Source organism: Bombina bombina, chromosome 2 (assembly GCF_027579735.1).
Source record: "Bombina bombina isolate aBomBom1 chromosome 2, aBomBom1.pri, whole genome shotgun sequence".
Taxonomy (NCBI): domain Eukaryota; kingdom Metazoa; phylum Chordata; class Amphibia; order Anura; family Bombinatoridae; genus Bombina; species Bombina bombina.
Window position 1 is genome coordinate 171,837,779 of NC_069500.1, and position 19,112 is coordinate 171,856,890.

Sequence of the window (19,112 nt, forward strand, 5' to 3'; positions counted from 1 at the left end):
ATGACTATTGGAAAGTCTTTGAAAAAAACTATTTCCAATCTCTGCAGTAAATGTTCTTGGCAACAAAATGATAACAACAAAATGGTAACATCAAAATATCACAAAAAAGCAGCATTACAATGGTTTTAAATTCATAAGTTTACATTTACACCATTCTGCTCCCTTAATAGTATTTAAAACATAAAAGTGTATTTCAGGGGTCCACAAATCAGTTTAAAATTTTGGAGCCAGTAATAATATTTAGTAGGCAGACATACTTTTAGGAGCCAAACAGTGGTATCTGTATATAGATCTATGAAGAATAACCCAAAAAGTTAGGAGCCAGTGGCCAGGGCTGTCTTTAATATTGACTGGTACCTGGGCAAACATTTTCTTGCCCCACCCATGGAATTTTGCTCTCCATCCCAACATCCCAAAAAAACACTAAATCAATTTATTTTATATATTTTTTTAAATTATTAGCCCAGCAGTGGATCATCCACTGCTGGGCTAATCATTTAAAACAAAAAATGAAATAAATTGCAATATGTGAAACTGGAACTAAGCAATACTAATAAGTAAATAAATATATAAATTCCCCCACTGTGGATTAATTTAATATGCTTTTGAATGTGATTCTGGTGTAAGGTTAGCTGGTTAAAGATATTTAGGGCAGCCAACAGGAGCAAAGCAAGGTAAAGACTGAGGAGGAAGCATGGAGGTGCAGACAAATATAAGCTGGAACAGCAAAACTACTATGGGAAGCTGTAAAATCTGAGACAGAGAGAAAAAAAAACTATAAAAATAAACCTTACCTTAATGTGTGAAGTATCAGCATGACACTATATGTCAGCCACAGCAGCACATGTCACTTATTTGCTAGGAGCAAGTTCCCTCTCACCCTGCACTAGACAATGCTGCATGGTGAAGGGGCGTGTGTGCAGTTCCTCTACCAAACTTCAGTTAGTTTATCTTAGGGCCTCAGCAGAAAGAGCAGGGCTAAGGGGACCAGCAGACTGGATGCTGTCTGCCCAAGGCTGCATGGATACAGTGTGAGATGAGTCACACAGCCTCAAGACTGAAGAGAGCAGTGTGTGCAGCTGCACAGATGCTCAAATCCTCACGTGCCTGCCACTCCAGCTTTCTGCTGAATGCGCCTACAGTCAGCCCTACCCAGAAACAATTCCCACCACCAGAGCAGTTACCTGGTAACAGTGGTAACCCCAGCAGGACCTTTTCTGATGCAGTGGGATTGGCTGGATGCCGAGTTAGGGCTTAGCATTCAGTGCTGCACAGTGCACATCTAAAACAGCACATGGCACTAGCTTGGCATGTCACATGACATGACATGACACCGGCATGGTGTGGCACAGTTTCTCACAAATAAATATAAGCAGCTAACTTTTGACTGTGACAGTATTAGAACTGACTGTGCCCCCCCCCCCCCCATGTCACATGACATTAGCAGTCTGGCATGAACCAGTCTGGCATGACTCTTAGGCCCCTCAACAAAGACTGGGCCCTGGACAGCTGCCCCTTTTGCCCTGTGTTAGACAGCCCTGCCAGTGGCTCCCAGGCTCCTGAGTTTGACGAGCCCTAGTATTTAACTTTTTATATTTTCCACGTAAAGTATCCTTTTCTCCAACATTGGTGTGTCCGGTCCACGGCGTCATCCTTACTTGTGGGAATATCTCTTCCCCAACAGGAAATGGCAAAGAGTCCCAGCAAAGCTGGCCATATGGTCCCTCCTAGGCTCCGCCCACCCCAGTCATTCTCTTTGCCGTTGCACAGGCAACATCTCCACGGAGATGGTTAAGAGTATGTGGTGTTTAGTTGTAGTTTTTTATTCTACTATCAAGAGTTTGTTATTTTAAAATAGTGCTGGTATGTACTATTTACTCTGAAACAGAAAAGATGAAGAGTTCTGTTTGTGAGAGGAAGATGATTTTAGCAGACAGTAACTAAAATCGTTTGTTGGGGGAAACAGTTAGCAGACTTTTCTGCTTAAGGTATGACTAGCCATATTTCTAACAAGACTGTGTAATGCTGGAAGGCTGTCATTTCCCCTCATGGGGACTGGTAAGCCATTTTCTTAGTCTCAAACAGAATAAAGGGCTTAATATGGGCTATAAAACTGGTAGACACTTTTATGGGCAAAATCGATTGCTTTATTTGGGCATTTTATACATGTTTATGCTTGTTATTCACACTTATAAACTTGGGGAACGTTTTTTAACGTCAGGCACTGTGTTAGACACCTTTCCAGTCAGGAAGGGCCTTCCCAGTTGTAGGCTGCGCAGTTACTTTTGAGAGCAAGACATGCAGATGCATGTGCGAGGATCTGAAAGTAGTTGGAAAAGTTCCTAGAAGGCTTCATTTGGTATCGTATTCCCCCCTGGGTTTGGTAAAGTCGCAGCAAAGGCTGTAGCTGGGACTGTAGAGGGGTTAAAACTGTAACTGGCTCCGGTTTCGTTATTTTAAGGGTTAAAGCTCTGAAAATTGGTGTGCAATACTTTTAATGCTTTAAGACACTGTGGTGAAAATTTGGTAAATTTTGAACAATTCCTTCATACTTTTTCACATATTCAGTAATAAAGTGTGCTCTGTTTGAAATTTAAAGAGACAGTAACGGTTTTGTTTTAAAACGGTTTTTGTGCTTTATTGACAAGTTTAGGCCTGTTTAACATGTCTGTACCTTCAGATAAGCTATGTTCTATATGTATGAAAGTCAATGTGTCTCCCCCTTCAAAATTGTGTGATGATTGTGCCATAGCGTCCAAACAAAGTAAGGATAGTACTGCCACAAATAGTAAAGTTGCCCAAGATGATTCATCAGATGAAGGGAGTAGACATAGTTCATCATCATCTCCTTCTGTGTCTATACCAGTTTTGCCCACGCAGGAGGCCCCTAGTACTTCTAGCGCGCCAATGCTTATTACTATGCAACAATTGACGGCTGTAATGGATAACTCCATAGCAAATATTTTATGCAAAATGCCTGCATATCAGAGAAAGCGCGATTGCTCTGTTTTAAACACTGAAGAGCAGGAGGGCGCTGATGATAATTGCTCTGTCATACCCTCACACCAATCTGAAGGGGCCATGAGGGAGGTTTGGTCAGATGGGGAAATTTCAGATTCAGGAAAAATTTCTCAACAGGCTGAACCTGATGATGTGACATTTAAATTTAAATTAGAGCATCTCCGTGCACTGCTTAAGGAGGTGTTATCTACTCTGGATGATTGTGACAACCTGGTCATTCCAGAGAAATTATGCAAGATGGACAAGTTCCTAGAGGTTCCGGTGCACCCCGACGCTTTTCCTATACCCAAGCGGGTGGCGGACATAGTGAATAAGGAGTGGGAGAAGCCCGGCATACCTTTTGTCCCCCCTCCTATATTTAAGAAATTATTTCCTATGGTCGACCCCAGAAAGGACTTATGGCAGACAGTCCCTAAGGTCGAGGGGGCAGTTTCTACTTCTAAACAAGCGCACTACTATTCCTATCGAGGATAATTGTGCTTTTAAAGATCCTATGGATAAAAAATTGGAGGGTTTGCTTAAAAAGATTTTTGTACAGCAAGGTTACCTTCTGCAACTCATTTCGTGCATTGTTCCTGTCACTACAGCAGCGTGGTTCTGGTTCGAGGAACTAGAAAAGTCGCTCAGTAGAGAGACTCCATATGAGGAGGTTATGGACAGAGTTCACGCACTTAAGTTGGCTAATTCTTTTATTTTAGATGCCGCTTTGCAATTAGCTAGATTAGCGGCGAAAAATTCAGGGTTTGCAATTGTGGCACGCAGAGCGCTTTGGCTAAAGTCTTGGTCAGCGGATGTATCATCCAAGACAAAATTGCTTAATATCCCCTTCAAGGGTAAAACTCTCTTTGGGCCAGAATTGAAAGAGATTATCTCAGACATCACTGGGGGAAAGGTTCCACATGTCTCACTTATCCTCAAACCAAATAAAGAGACAGGCATTCTTACATTGTGTAGAAGACCTGTTAAAGATGGGAGTGATACACCCAGTTCCATCGGCGGAACAAGGAATGGGATTTTACTCAAATCTGTTTGTAGTTCCCAAAAAAGAGGGAACTTTCAGACCAATTCTGGATTTAAAGATCCTAAACAAATTTCTCAGCGTACCATCGTTCAAAATGGAAACCATTCGAACGATTCTACCTACAATCCAGGAAGGTCAATTTATGACTACCGTGGATCTAAAGGATGCGTATCTTCATATTCCTATCCACAAAGAACATCATCAGTTCCTAAGGTTCGCCTTTCTGGACAAACATTACCAGTTTGTGGCCCTCCCATTCGGGTTAGCCACTGCTCCAAGGATTTTCACAAAGGTACTCGGGTCCCTTCTAGCGGTTCTAAGACCAAGGGGCATTGCAGTAGTACCGTACTTGGACGACATTCTAATACAAGCGTCGTCTCTTTCAAAGGCAAAGGCTCACACAGACATCGTTCTGGCCGTTCACAGATCTCACGGATGGAAGGTGAACATAGAAAAAAGTTCCCTGTCTCCGTCGACAAGAGTTCCCTTCTTGGGAACAATAATAGATTCTTTATAAATGAGGATTTTCCTGACAGAAGTCAGAAAGTCAAAACTTCTAAACATTTCTCAAGTTCTTCATTCTATTCCTCGTTCTTCCGTAGCTCAGTGCATGGAAGTAGTAGGGTTGATGGTTGCAGCAATGGACATAGTTCCTTTTGCGCGAATTCATCTAAGACCATTACAACTGTGCATGCTGAAACAGTGGAATGGGAACTATACAGACTTGTCTCCAGTGATTCAAGTAGATCAGAAGACCAGAGACTCACTCCGTTGGTGGCTAACCCTGGACCACCTGTCCCAGGGAATGAGCTTCCGCAGACCAGAGTGGGTCATCGTCACGACCGACGCCAGTCTAGTGGGCTGGGGTGCGGTCTGGGAATCCCTGAAAGCTCAGGGACTTTGGTCTCGGGAAGAGTCTCTTCTCCCGATAAACATTCTGGAACTAAGAGCGATATTCAATGCTCTCAGGGCTTGGCCTCAACTAGCAAAGGCCAGATTCATAAGATTCCAATCAGACAACATGACGAATTGCTTATATCAATCATCAGGGGGGAACAAGGAGTTCCCTGGCGATGAAAGAAGTGACCAAAATAATAAAATGGGCGGAGGATCACTCCTGCCACCTATCTGCGATCCACATCCCAGGTGTGGAAAACTAGGAGGCGGATTATCTGAGTCGTCAGACTTTCCATCCGGGGGAGTGGGAACTCCACCCGGAGATCTTTGCCCAATTGACTCAATTATGGGGCATTCCAGATATGGATCTGATGGCGTCTCGTGAGAACTTCAAGGTTCCTTGCTACGGGTCCAGATCCAGGGATCCCAAGGCGACTCTAGTGGATGCACTAGTAGCGCCTTGGACCTTCAACCTAGCTTATGTGTTTCCACCGTTTCCTCTCATTCCCAGGCTGGTAGCCAGGATCAAGCAGGAGAGGGCCTCAGTGATCTTGATAGCTCCTGCGTGGCCACGCAGGACTTGGTATGCAGACCTGGTGAATATGTCATTGGTTCCACCATGGAAGCTACCTTTGAGACAGGACCTTCTTGTACAGGGTCCATTCGAACATCCAAATCTGGTCTCTTTCCAGCTGACGGCTTGGAGATTGAACGCTTGATTCTATCAAGGCGTGGGTTTTCAGATTCTGTGATAGATACTCTGGTTCAAGCCAGAAAACCGGTAACTAGAAAAATTTACCATAAAATATGGAAAAGATATATCTGCTGGTGTGAATCCAAGGGATTCCCATGGAATAAGATCAAAATTCCTAAGATCCTTTCCTTTCTACAAGAAGGTTTGGATAAAGGATTATCAGCGAGTTCTCTAAAGGGACAGATTTCTGCTTTATCTGTCTTACTACACAAACGACTGGCAGCTGTGCCAGATGTTCAAGCATTTGTTCAGGCTCTGGTTAGGATCAAGCCTGTTTACAGACCTTTGACTCCTCCCTGGAGTTTAAATCTAGTTCTTTCAGTTCTCCAAGGGGTTCTGTTTGAACCTTTACATTCCATAGATATTAAGTTGTTATCTTGGAAAGTTTTGTTTTTGGTTGCTATTTCTTCTGCTAGAAGAGTTTCTGAGTTATCTGCTCTGCAGTGTACTCCGCCCTATCTGGTGTTCCATTCAGATAAGGTTGTTTTGTACTAAGGTACTAAGCCTGGTTTTCTTCCAAAGGTTGTTTCCAACAAAAATATTAACCAGGAGATAGTTGTACCTTCTTTGTGTCCGAATCTAGTTTCAAAGAAGGAACGTTTGCTACACAATTTAGATGTAGTCCGTGCTCTAAAATTCTATTTAGAAGCTACAAAAGAGTTCAGACAAACATTTTCTCTGTTTGTTGTCTATTCTGGTAAAAGGAGAGGTCAAAAAGCGACTTCTACTTCTCTTTCCTTTTGGCTTAAAAGCATCATCCGATTGGCTTACGAGACTGCTGGACGGCAGCCTCCTGAAAGAATCACAGCTCACTCTACTAGGGCTGTGGCTTCCACATGGGCCTTCAAGAACGAGGCTTCTGTTGATCAGATATGTAAGGCAGCGACTTGATCTTCACTGCACACTTTTGCCAAATTTTACAAATTTGATACTTTTGCTTCTTCGGAGGCTGTTTTTGGGAGAAAGGTTTTGCAAGCCGTGGTGCCTTCTGTTTAGGTAACCTGATTTGCTCCCTCCCTTCATCCGTGTCCTAAAGCTTTGGTATTGGTTCCCACAAGTAAGGATGACGCCGTGGACCGGACACACCAATGTTGGAGAAAACAGAATTTATGCTTACCTGATAAATTACTTTCTCCAACGGTGTGTCCGGTCCACGGCCCGCCCTGGTTTTTTAATCAGGTTTGATGAATTATTTTCTCTAACTACAGTCACCACGGCACCCTATAGTTTCTCCTATTTTTTTCCTCCTGTCCGTCGGTCGAATTACTGGGGTGGGCGGAGCCTAGGAGGGACTATATGGCCAGCTTTGCTGGGACTCTTTGCCATTTCCTGTTGGGGAAGAGATATTCCCACAAGTAAGGATGACGCCGTGGACCGGACACACCGTTGGAGAAAGTAATTTATCAGGTAAGCATAAATTCTGTTTTTTTGATACTAGAGCTGTAGAGGCCATTTAAATTTATTTTGCTAGCAAGCAATGGGCAGTATGTGTTTGTTGTATTTGCTTTTCACATTTACAATACATTGGATGTGTAATGTTTTAGTATGCAAACACAATAGTTTTGTTCTATGTTTGTTTCTTCAACAGCTTGTGAATAGCACAAGTTATTCTAACACGCATAGCAAGTTGCATATATATAGATAATATATAGATAATATAGTTTGGCACTGTTATTGGTTCAAATCACTTGTTTTTTATTTAAAAAGAGAGCTACCTGGGAGTGATTTTTTTTTAGTTTATTAGCTTCTGCTAAAAATAAGATAATAACTATTATGCAATTCTTCATGAAAATGGTACCATTCGATTTACAAAGTTGTTACTGACCTAACACACTTGGGAATAGTATGTTCTAAATTACATTTTTATTTGGTGTGTTCTGGTACCTTTCCACAAGTCTCAAGTAATTTATGTAATATATAGAGTTTACAAATTGCTTGTACTTGTAAACTGGATATGTCTTATGACTATTTTTGATGGTTCTTTGCCCCACTCCGTCTTCAAGGGCTTTGAATCCTTGAGATGTCCTGCTCACTAGCAGGAGAGATTTGTTTCTGACAATCAAATGTTGTAGCTAATCAGAAACTGTCAACACAGCCTGTCTATGTAGTAATAAAATATTTGATGTATAAAGTCCCAGGGTCTTAAGGTAATATACAAGCAATCACAAGTAACACTTCCTTTCATTGAACTCTGCCATCTACTATATAAAAGTATTTGATAAACAGAAGAAAATGAAACATCTTTAAGGAAAACATAATAAAGACATTAACTCTTCATTGTCAGGTGTGTTATCACCTATTGTTTAATTTTTATTTATTTTTGTTTTAGTTTATTGTTGTTTCAGTTAGTATATGTGTTTAGTACAGCTAGGCTTCTCACTATGAAAGATGATTTATTAGATGTCTTTAGTTTGATCTTCAAGGCTATTGTAAAGAGATGTAACTCACCCACTGCAATGGTTTTATGTCTGATTGTTTTGGTTTCTGTCTTCTAGACAGGTTGTTTGTCCAAGAAATATCTTGGTTTTATGTTTTTATTTTGTTTGTTTTTTTAACACATTCTTTTGGCATTAAAGGGACAGTACAATTAAAGTTTCATGATTGAGATGCATGCAATTTAAAAAACAAAAAAACTTTCCAATATGCTTCCATTAATTAAAATGTGCAATTTTTATTTATATGCACACTTTCTGACACTCTGGCTCCTACTGAGCATATGAAAAAATGCACAGAATATACTTATATTAATTTTGTAATTGGCTGATGTCTGTCATATAATACAGTGGGAGGAAAAATTGGATTAACTTTATAATTTACCAAAAAAAAAAGTTACTTCTCATTCCAAATTCAAACAACGTGCTATTGCATTGTGTTTTTATTGTGTATTTGTCTATTATTCAGTTCTGCTGTATATAGTGGTCCTTTAACATCTGCATCATGAGAGAGGAGGACCTTGTTCTTTTCTCATTGGGATTTTTAAGCTTGGCCTTAAAATTAGTTCTTTTTGGGATATTTTACTAAACTTTTTAGCTAAGTGCATACAGATCTTTTTGGGCACGACTACAGATGACTATGTAGACCTTCTTGGCTTTGACTTTCTTTGTGGCATCTACTGTATATGTTGTATGTACATTATTTAATAGTAATTGCAATGTGCACTGCTGTATTCTTATATCCCCCATGTTTTGTGGGAAGTTCCCACTGGAATGGAAGGGATCTTTGGTGAGACCTACCCGGCTCGACTGTGAAATAGTTTATAATTAATGTTACGTTCTTTGGTTAGATCAACTTTATGACTAATACTTTTGTTGTATAACTTAGTGGTAAAGACCACATATGTCATTTCACTGATGCATTTATCCAACATTTAATAGTCAGAAGATATTTATATTATTAATGAGTATTAGGGTTAAATACGAAAGCATGCAGTACTCTATTTAAGAGACCATTTGTACTGGTGTAATTTAAAAATAGTTGTGTAGGTCAAAACATATCTCAGCATCTGTCTATATCATGTAATTAACTGAGCATTACATCAGACCTACTAGTTTCATCTCTCTCACAATAATGTTTTTTCTTACCACAATATTTGTCCCCCTATATACGGTTCCTGGAGACACCTCTGTATATAGCAGGTGTAGACTGTATGTAATATATACTAGTTATCCACAGTATTAACATTAAATAATGAATTATGTGCCTAAGTTAGTATAAGAGCATAAGGGATACTCCTTTTAACTTATTTCTGACATTGAGTGGGATCCAGAGAGCATATAATCCAAGGAACTACTAGGGTAATAAAGTGATCATGGCGTAGGTCTGTCTAGCATTTCATTGTCCCTCTGTGTCATTCCATAGCCGTGTCTACATGACTGAAACAGAACATATGCATTTGAGCAGGAGTTGTGTAACTTGTGGTCATTGGCTCAAGCACAAGGAAGAAACAGGCTTTGACCTTAGATCAATGTTTTTTTTAGCTTCCTAAGGTGTTCATGGAATGGCAGCCAACCATCAGGTTTCAGGGATACAAGTGGATGGTTGCCTTTCACAGTAGTTTAAAGGGACATGAAACCTACATTTTTTCTTTCATGATATAGAAAGAGTATGCCATTTTTAAAAAATGTTCTAATTTACTTCTATTATCTAATTTGCTTCATTCTCTTTATATCCTTTGCTAAAAAAACATATGTAGATAGGCTCAGTAGCTACTGATTCATTGCTGCACATAGATGCCTTGTGTTATTGGCTCACCCATGTGCATTGCTATTTCTTCAACAAAGGATATCTAAAGGATGAAGCAAATTAGATAATAGAAGTGAATTGGAATGTTGTTTGAAATGTTATGCTCTATCTACCTGAATCATGAAAGAAAAAAAAATGTGGCTTAAGTGTCCCTTTAAGGGACTAAATATTGCCAGGTAGTCAGACTCTGCTTCAGGCATTTGTTGTGCAGTATTTGTGGTCTGTTCCACTTGGGTTGCAGCTTGGCAACACTGCTGATCGCCAACGCTATTAAAAAAAATAATATTTGGAAAGCACTGTAATTCACTATATCAAATTTGTGTTTATACACATACACTTACATCCTAAGATATAAAATATTGATAAGGATATTTATAGGCTTTACTACGGCAAATAATATTTTTTTTCCTTTTTTTGTCTCTTTTCCCCTATATTAGACTTTTTTTTGTTGTTGTAGCCTATACCTTGACTTGTCCTAGTATTTTTGTTCCCAATAATAATTTAATTTGGCTTTTATTTTTGTATTTACATTTATTTTACACATGTGGGCTTGTTTCATTCTCATTCATCTGCCTTCTGGACTAATATTTATATTACAAAACAAAAGTAATCCGTCTGTTTCAACTTGAGAGAGATATAGACTTGCCTTTGAATTTGGTATTTCACAACTTGAAGTATTGTGTGTAAGTCTTGCTAACTGTGTGAATGTCACTAGAAGAATGAGTATATTTGTGTTTTTGTCATTATCCTAATGGTTACATTTGATTTTATAATATGTGAATATGTCTGTAGCAACTGCAAGGATAACTTGACTTTCTCTTCTGCTCCACAGTCATCCTGTTCTTCCCAAGAGAAGTTACACCAGTTACCATATCAGCCCACACCTGATGAACTGCATTTTTTGTCCAAACATTTCTGCACTGAAAGCATTGCCAGCGATGACAGATGCAGGACCACTCAAATGCGCCCTCGATCCAGAAGTCTCAGGTGTGTACAAGCTGCTGTGTTTACAAGCGAAAATTCATTAAGATAAACTTTGCCCTTCTGCAATGAACCACATTTTGACACCAGAATGTTAAAGGGACACTTAAGTCAAAATTAAGCTTTCATGATTCAGATAAAGCAGCAATTTTAAACAACTGTGCAATTTGCTTCCATTAAGAATGTGCAGAGTCTTTTTATATTTACAATTACTGAGTCACCAGCTCCTACTGAGCATGTGTAAGAATTCACAGAATATAATAATTATGTGATCAGGTCAAACATGTGTTAGACTTAGCAGCTATTTTATGTGTAGTACTTGTTCTATGCAGTTTTCACTAGATGTTCAGTTTCATTGTAGCAATTTGTTTATTTTAAATTGAAAATTGAAATTCATAGATGATGAAATCCCCTTTTAATAAATGATAAAAAAAATCAAACTCTTTATACAGAAAAACAAAATAGTAGCCATTCATTAATATGGGCAAATACATGTAGATCACTATACATTTTTTTTTATTGCCAACACCTCCGTTACACTTATATCTGATTCAGATATATTTTCCTGACTAATATATACTTCTATAGATTTAAAAAAAATAATATATATATATTTATATTCACAGTATTTGTATATATGAGTATGTATGTGTGTATGTATATATATATATATATATATATATATATATATATATATATGTGTGTGTGTGTATGTATATATATATATATGTGTGTGTGTGTATGTGTATATATATATATATGTGTGTGTATATATATATATATGTGTGTGTGTGTATATATATATATATGTGTGTGTGTGTATATATATATATGTGTGTGTGTGTGTATATATATATATATGTGTGTGTAAAAAAAAATATATATATGTGTGATATAAATGAAAACTTTTCTCTGTTTACAAACATTACTTCATCCCTTGCTTTATAGTTAAGTTTCTCTAATGGGTTTATCCTTTTTTATTTATCACGTCTTCTTTGGTGACAACATGCACAGATTTTCTTCTAATTTGTTGTGAAATATTCTTTTTTTCCCCTCTAGTAATTCTATTGATATATGAACTGCTGTTAGTTCCGAGCAACTTAAGAGATCATTTTCTTTGTTTGCAGCCCTGGACGTACGTCTGCATGCTGTGACCATGAAATAATTATGATGAACCATGTATATAAAGAACGATTCCCCAAGGTAATTTTATGCATAATGCACACTCTCCTTTTCATTTACAGTTGACTCTGTTAATCCCTAGAAATGTGCTTCAGCTTTAACAATTTAATGATGTCTTGGTGTTTTAACATAGTCATTAATCCTCACAAAATATTCTATGACTTACAACCTATGTACTTAGTATTTTTATGTGTTGTAAATAAAAATGATGCACACCATTACCTGTAATCAGAACCTGTTTCTCATATCATGGTGCCCTCATTTAATGTTCTTTCTGTAAAGTAGAAATATGTTCATCAGTTGCAGGATGTTGGTTTGGATAAGTACTTATGGAATATATATCCTAAGCAAGAAAGTGTCACTAAAATGAAAAATGTGTTATCACCACACTGCAGAGACTAATTCTCCAAAGAAACCAATTTAATTCTTACATATTGAAATATTGCTTATGGCAGAGTATATACGGTATAGACATCTGTGAAGAACCTATAACTAGAGCATTTTTCATTCTCCTTAATATGTTTGTTCAAAGTGATACAAATAATAACACGATACAAAGCAAAGAAATCAGTCATTTGGAACCAAAAATATTTTTATCTGCATAATATTCTGAGGCAAATCGTTTGCTTGAATATTGTTCATTCTTTGTAGCATTTGTTCCCTTTTTGGATCAAGTCAACATTTTATTTAAAATCCAGATCACTAGTTTCCAAGTAAATATAGAATATTTAGTTCTTTTTGTCTCTTTAATAAGCAGTTTACAATTCCACTTTCTGAAAAAAATGCAAGACCCCATTGTTTGCTGACTTTTACATTTACTTAGCATTTGGGTTTGTATTAATAATTGTATTATGTGTTCTAGCTTCTATTATTGAGATGTAAAAATTATTTTGACCTTTTGAGCTTACTTTGCCTTTTAAAGCGCATGTGAAAAATGGCAAACACATGAGCTGATTTGTTACTGCTTGAGTGGTTTCTGGTTAAGTTTGTTAATATTTTTAATTAGGCTACAGCTCAGATGGAAGAACGACTTCAGGATATTATCACCAACTATTCACCTGACAGTGTGCTCCCCCTGGCAGATGGAGTTCTTAGTTTCACCCACCATCAGATCTTTGAGCTGGCACGAGATTGCTTGGATAAATCCCACCAGGGCCTCATAACATCACGATATTTTCTTGAGTTACAACAGAAATTAGAAAAGTTACAGCAAGAGGTAATTATCATAAACCAGTATCCATGACACTGCATTTAATTGAATCTCTCCATGTAGGCTCTTAACTTCAGATTTATTTTTCAATAAAGAAAATATGTCCTATTATATTCGTTGGCATCTATTTTAATACATTCCATCTATGGAAAGATCTATGGAAAATGTTTTGCTCTGTTATTTTCATGGTTAAATTAAAGACGATCCTAATCAATCACAAACAATGGTTGACTCATAGTTTTTTAGTGTAAACTCCAGTAATCTTTTTTCTTCAGACATTTTGGCAATAGTATTTTAATCCACTATAAAACACATTGTTAGCATCTTTTTGGACTCTGCCTGTTCAATTTGATAACAGAAAACAGAAATACATTTTAAAACTATCTAAACTATCTTTGTGTTAGATCTGCGTTTTTTTTTGTTTTTGTTTTTTTCTTCACTGCTAATGGAACAGTAAAGCCAAAATGAACATTTCATGGTTTAGAATTTTTAAAATGTATTTCTGTTTTCTGTTATCAAATTTGCTTCATTTTCTTGGTATCCTTTGTTTGTTGAAGAGTAAATCTAAATAAGCATAAGAGTGTGCAGGTGTGTTTAGCACGCTATGTATAACATTGCTACAAACATTGTTGCAAATTCTGCTTACATAGAGCGGTTCTAGAACTTAAAGGGAATGTAAACTTGAGCGTACTCGCTCAAGTCATAGGATATAATTTAAAAAATGAGCTAGACTTTAATTCATGAAATCTGTAATTTATGTAGATCTTCTTAGATATTTACATTTTAATGCAGGAACGATAACCGCCGTTCCTCCGCCCGCCATAGTCTTTAGTTGATTGACAGGTGAAGACTATGAGATGAGACCTTTGGGGCTTAGGAGTCTGTAAATCATTACAATGTTATTAAAAAAACAAGCAAAGCTATACATTTTTACAAAAATACTCCCACCAGATGGGCTATATAAATGGATCATTCACAAAACATTTATGCAACGAAAAATCTAGTGTACAATGTCCCTTTAAATATCTTTCTAATACTTGCCAGGTTGGAGATTTTTTATTTTTTTTGTCTGATGGGAAAGTACAGATTGTGTAAATATGTAATGACTAAATAACATTTGATTCTTGTCTAACTAATATCTACAAGTCATATCTTGTTCACCATGATAGTTTATATGTTGCAATGACAGCTGCGTAAAATGTAGTAATATTCCATGAAAAAAAGAATCAGAATACCAGATTCTTCCTTTTAAAGTTTGTTTTTGGTTATTCCTATTTATATAAGAAACAAATATAATTGACCAGGCCATGCAAATATAATTCCTTATCATTTTCTGCAGAGGACCCAGGTAGATACTTTCAAAACAAAGTAAAAGCCCAGGTGTTCATCATTATATACATTTCCTGATAAGTGTCACAAGTAATAATATAGCGATACATATAATCTAGTTATGTTTGTATATTTGGCTCATTAAAAAATATTTTGAAACAATTCACTACTTGTTTGCAAACATTCACCTAGATTACGAGTTTTGCGCTAAACAGGGTGCTTAAATAACGCAATAAAATGAGCGGTACCGCACTTTCCATATCACTGCCATTACGAGTTACTGAAAAACCTCCTTGTGCTGTGCGTTATGGTGCGTTAAGCTCCATACTGCACAAAAGCCAAGGCCTGAGTTTACGTGCTCGTGCACACTTTCCCCCATGGACATCAATGGGGAGAGAGTGTTAGAAAAAAACTAACACCTGCGAACGAGGAATGGCAAATTGCCGTAACGCAACCCCATTGATGTCTACGGGGGAAAGAAACACCCTAACATAAGCCCCTAGTCTAAACACCCCTAATCCTCCGCTCTCTGACATCGCCTAAAATAATAAGTTATTAACCCCTAATCCGCCGCTCCCCGACATCACAGACACTAATAAAAGTTATTAACCCCTAATCCTCCAACACCTAAATAAAGTTATTAACCCCTAATCCGCCGCTCCCCAACATCGCAGACACTAAATGAACATATTAACCCCTAAACCGCCGCCCCACACATTGTAACTAATAAACTAAACCTTTTAACTCTTAAACCACCTGCCCTCCACATTGCAAAACACTAGATTAAACTATTAACCCCTAAACCTAACACCTCCCTAACTTTAAATTAAAAGTTACAATATAACTATCTTAGAATAAATAAAAACTTACCTGTGAAATAAAAAAAAAACTAACATTAAACTATAAATTAACCTAACATAAGTATTCTAAAACTTTTTTTAAAAAAACTACCAATTAAAAAAACCTAATTTACACATTTAAAAAACCTAATACTACAAAAAATTACGAAAAATAAAAAACTCTAAGATTACAAAAAATATTAAACGAAATTATCAAAAATAAAAACAATTACGCCTAATCGAATAGCCCTATAAAAATAAAAAAGCCCCACCAAAATAAAAACACCCCCTAACCTACAATAAACTACCTTTTGTAGGGCATTGCCCTAAGATATACAGCTCTTTTACCTAGAAAAAAATACAAAGTCCCCCCAACAGTAAACCCCCCCACCCAACCAACCCCCCAAAATAAAAAAAACTTAGTCTAAGGCAGCGACATCTTCATCCATCGCAGGGGCATCTTCTATCTTCATCCCGGCAGCGCAGAGCTATCTAGGACCGGCTATGACATCCTGAGCGGAGCGTCCTCTTTATACAATAACCGCCAAACACTGAAGTTGAATTCAAGATACCCGTTTAAAAATGGTGTACCTTGCATTCCTATTGGGTGATTTTATTCTTCAAATTCAAATAAGCCAATAGGATGAGAGCTATTTAGATCCTATTGGCTGTTCAAAACAGCCAATAGGATGAGAGCTACTGAAATCCTATTGGCTGATTTGAACAGCCAATAGGATTTCAGTAGCTCTCATCCTATTGGCTGATTTGAATTTGAAGAATCAAATCAGCCAATAAGAAAGCAAGGTACGCCATTTTTAAACGGGTACCTTGCATTCAACTTCAGTGTACGGCGGTGACCGTATGAAAACGACGCTCTGCGCAGGATGTCATTGCCGGTCTTGGATAGCTCTGCTCCACGCCACCAGGATGAAGATAGAAGGCGCCCCTGCAATAGATGAAGATGTCACCGCCTGGATAAAGACTTCTCGCCGCCTGAATGGAGATGGATGTCCGGACTTCAGGAACCGTGAGTAGATATTCTGGGGTTAGTGTTAGGTTTTTTTTTGTTTTGTTTTTAGGGTGTTTTTTTTTTTAAGATTAGGCTTTGGGCCTGTAAAAGAGCTGAATGCCCTTTTAAGGGCAGTAAAAGAGCTGAATGCCCTTTTAAGGGCAATGCCCATACAAATGCCCCTTTAGGGGCAATGGGTAGCTTAGATTTTTTATTTTGGGGGTTGGTTGGGTGGGGGGTTTTACTGTTGGGGGGACTTTGCATTTTTTTTCTAGTTAAAAGAGCTGTTTAACTTAGGGCAATGCCCTACAAAAGCCTATTTGTAGTTTATTGTAGGTTAGGGGGTGTTTTTATTTTGGCAGGTTTTTTTTATTTGTATAGGTCTATTAGATTAGGTGTAATTGTTTTTATTTTTGATAATTTCATTTATCATTTTTGTTATCTTAGAGTTTGTAATGTTAGATTTTTTTATTTTTTTCGTAGTATTAGGTTTTTTAATGTAGTTTTTTTGTAATTTTATTAATATAGTTATGTTAGGTTAATTTATAGTTTAATGTTTTAGTTTTTTTTATTTCACAGGTAAGTGTATTTATTTTTAAATAATTATATTGTAACTTTAAATTAAAAGTTAGGGGGGTGTTAGGTTTAGGGGTTAATAGTTTAATTTAGTGTTTTGTGATGTGGGGGTCTGGCGGTTTAGGAGTTAATAGGTTTAGTTTATTAGTTGCGATGTGGGGGGCCAGCGGTTTAGAGGTTAATAGTTTTATTTAGTGTCGGGGAGAGGCGGATTAGGGGTTAATCACTTTATTCAGTTGTCGCAATGTAGGGGGCCGACGGATTAGGGGTTAATAATTGAATTTAGCGGTGGCGATGTAGGCGGCGGATTAAGGGTTAATAGGTTTATTTAATAGTCGCGATGTGGGTGGCAGATTAGGGGTTAATAGGTGTAATATAGTATTTACGATGCGGGAGGGTGGCTGTTTAGGGGTTAATAGGTAGTTTATGGGTGTTAGTGTACTTTGTAACATTTCAGTTATGAGTTTTGTGAAACATTTTTGTTTCACAAAATCAATAACTACTGGTCTCAGATCGCTCAATGAATCGTATCGGTTATCGGCTGTAACGCAAGCATTTTAGCTGGAATGCACAACCTGTAATACTGCGCTATGGAAACGTCATTTTTTTGAGTGCAGAATGGATGTTGCGTTACAGGCTAAAATGCTTGCGGTATAGCTATACCGCCTAGACTCGTAATATGAGTTAACGACCATTACCGCGCAATGGCCAATTTTTCAGTAGTGGTAGTAGTACCGCACCATAACGCAAAACTCATAATCTAGGCCATTGTGTTTTGTATGATACTTCTAATGGTATTAATGGTATTAATTGGTTAATTTAGTGTAAAATTTTAAGTGATAATAGTTTCCCTTTTTAAATATAAATGCTGTAGAGCCCTGAATTATTCATAGTAACAAAAAAGTTGTCTGCCTTGAGTGACTCAAGCACACGGTCCAGAGATTTAGCAAGCAATTAGAGATAAGGGAGTATGGTGCTCTGGTTTAGGAGACAGCTGAGTAACTTGCACCTCCGTCGTCATTAGTCATCAGACTCTTCGGAGAGGCGGCACTTTTACATTTAATTAAAAAAAAAACGACACTAGCCCCCTTGTGTTGTGTTTAATCGTATTTTCATTACTTTTAAAATCTGTTTGAATATTTTGCATTTGTGTTCTATGTGCGCAGTAATTTCATCAAACTGAGCAAATAATGAAGATAAATTTGTACATGACATTAAGAACCTTGGTCATGCTTAGTCCTACATAGATTTTTTTTTAAATTTCCTGTCATCTTGCATAATGCAAAATAATTTCTCTTATTTTTTTTATAATTTTGATTGAATATTATTTTGACCAGTTATTTGCTTAGGGTTCTACTGAAAATGTTTGTTTTTTTCCTAATAATTTAAACATCCATCCAAATAAAAAATATGTAACATCATCTAATGTGCCACAGCCATAACTATAGGAATAGAATATTCCTTGAAATGCAACTGATTAAAATGAATAACTATTTTTAGTGTTTATCTTTGTCTCTAGCTAGGTTAGTTGACTCATATGCCCCCACCTTATGCTGTGCTTTTCTGTAAGGACAGAATCGCAGAAAAATCTATTTAGGAATAACATAAAGACCACACTCCATTGTAATTTAACATTCATACATTGTTATTCGTGTTAGGTGCCTTTCATGCTTACACAAAGTATACAAATTTAGTAGAAGTACAGATAAATGCAGGATCGACAAATCCAGAGAGTAAAGGAACTTTATGCTTGACGTGAACCCTAAATTTAAAATGCTAATATTACTGTTGAACTTTTACAGTTTAAAATAATCCTCCACCCCTAGGGATTATAAACAGAGAGCCACAGTGGACAGATAATCAATATGTGGCCTTTGCTCAGGCTAATTACTCTGTTGTAATTCATACTATTTTCACACCCCATGACATGAAGTACTCTATGAAACTTTTAGTAACCTTTTTATTTCTCCAAGTAATATCCACCATTCCCGTGCATTGGGATGGTCCGTTTTCTCCCATTTTACTAAACTGTTCAAGAAGTGAAGTTCCTA

General features: G+C 37.2%; 1 protein-coding gene across 3 annotated transcripts in view; it reads left to right on the forward strand.

Moving 5' to 3' along the window:
- MAST4 (microtubule associated serine/threonine kinase family member 4) overlaps positions 1 to 19,112 on the forward strand; it is a 553,495-nt gene that overhangs the window by 404,362 nt on the left and 130,021 nt on the right. For all 3 annotated transcript variants that reach the window (XM_053701346.1, XM_053701344.1, XM_053701347.1), the window contains 3 exons: positions 10,768 to 10,922; positions 12,044 to 12,119; positions 13,105 to 13,314. In XM_053701346.1, the coding sequence (XP_053557321.1) occupies positions 10,768 to 10,922; positions 12,044 to 12,119; positions 13,105 to 13,314 (441 nt within the window). The remainder of the gene's footprint in view (positions 1 to 10,767; positions 10,923 to 12,043; positions 12,120 to 13,104; positions 13,315 to 19,112) is intronic.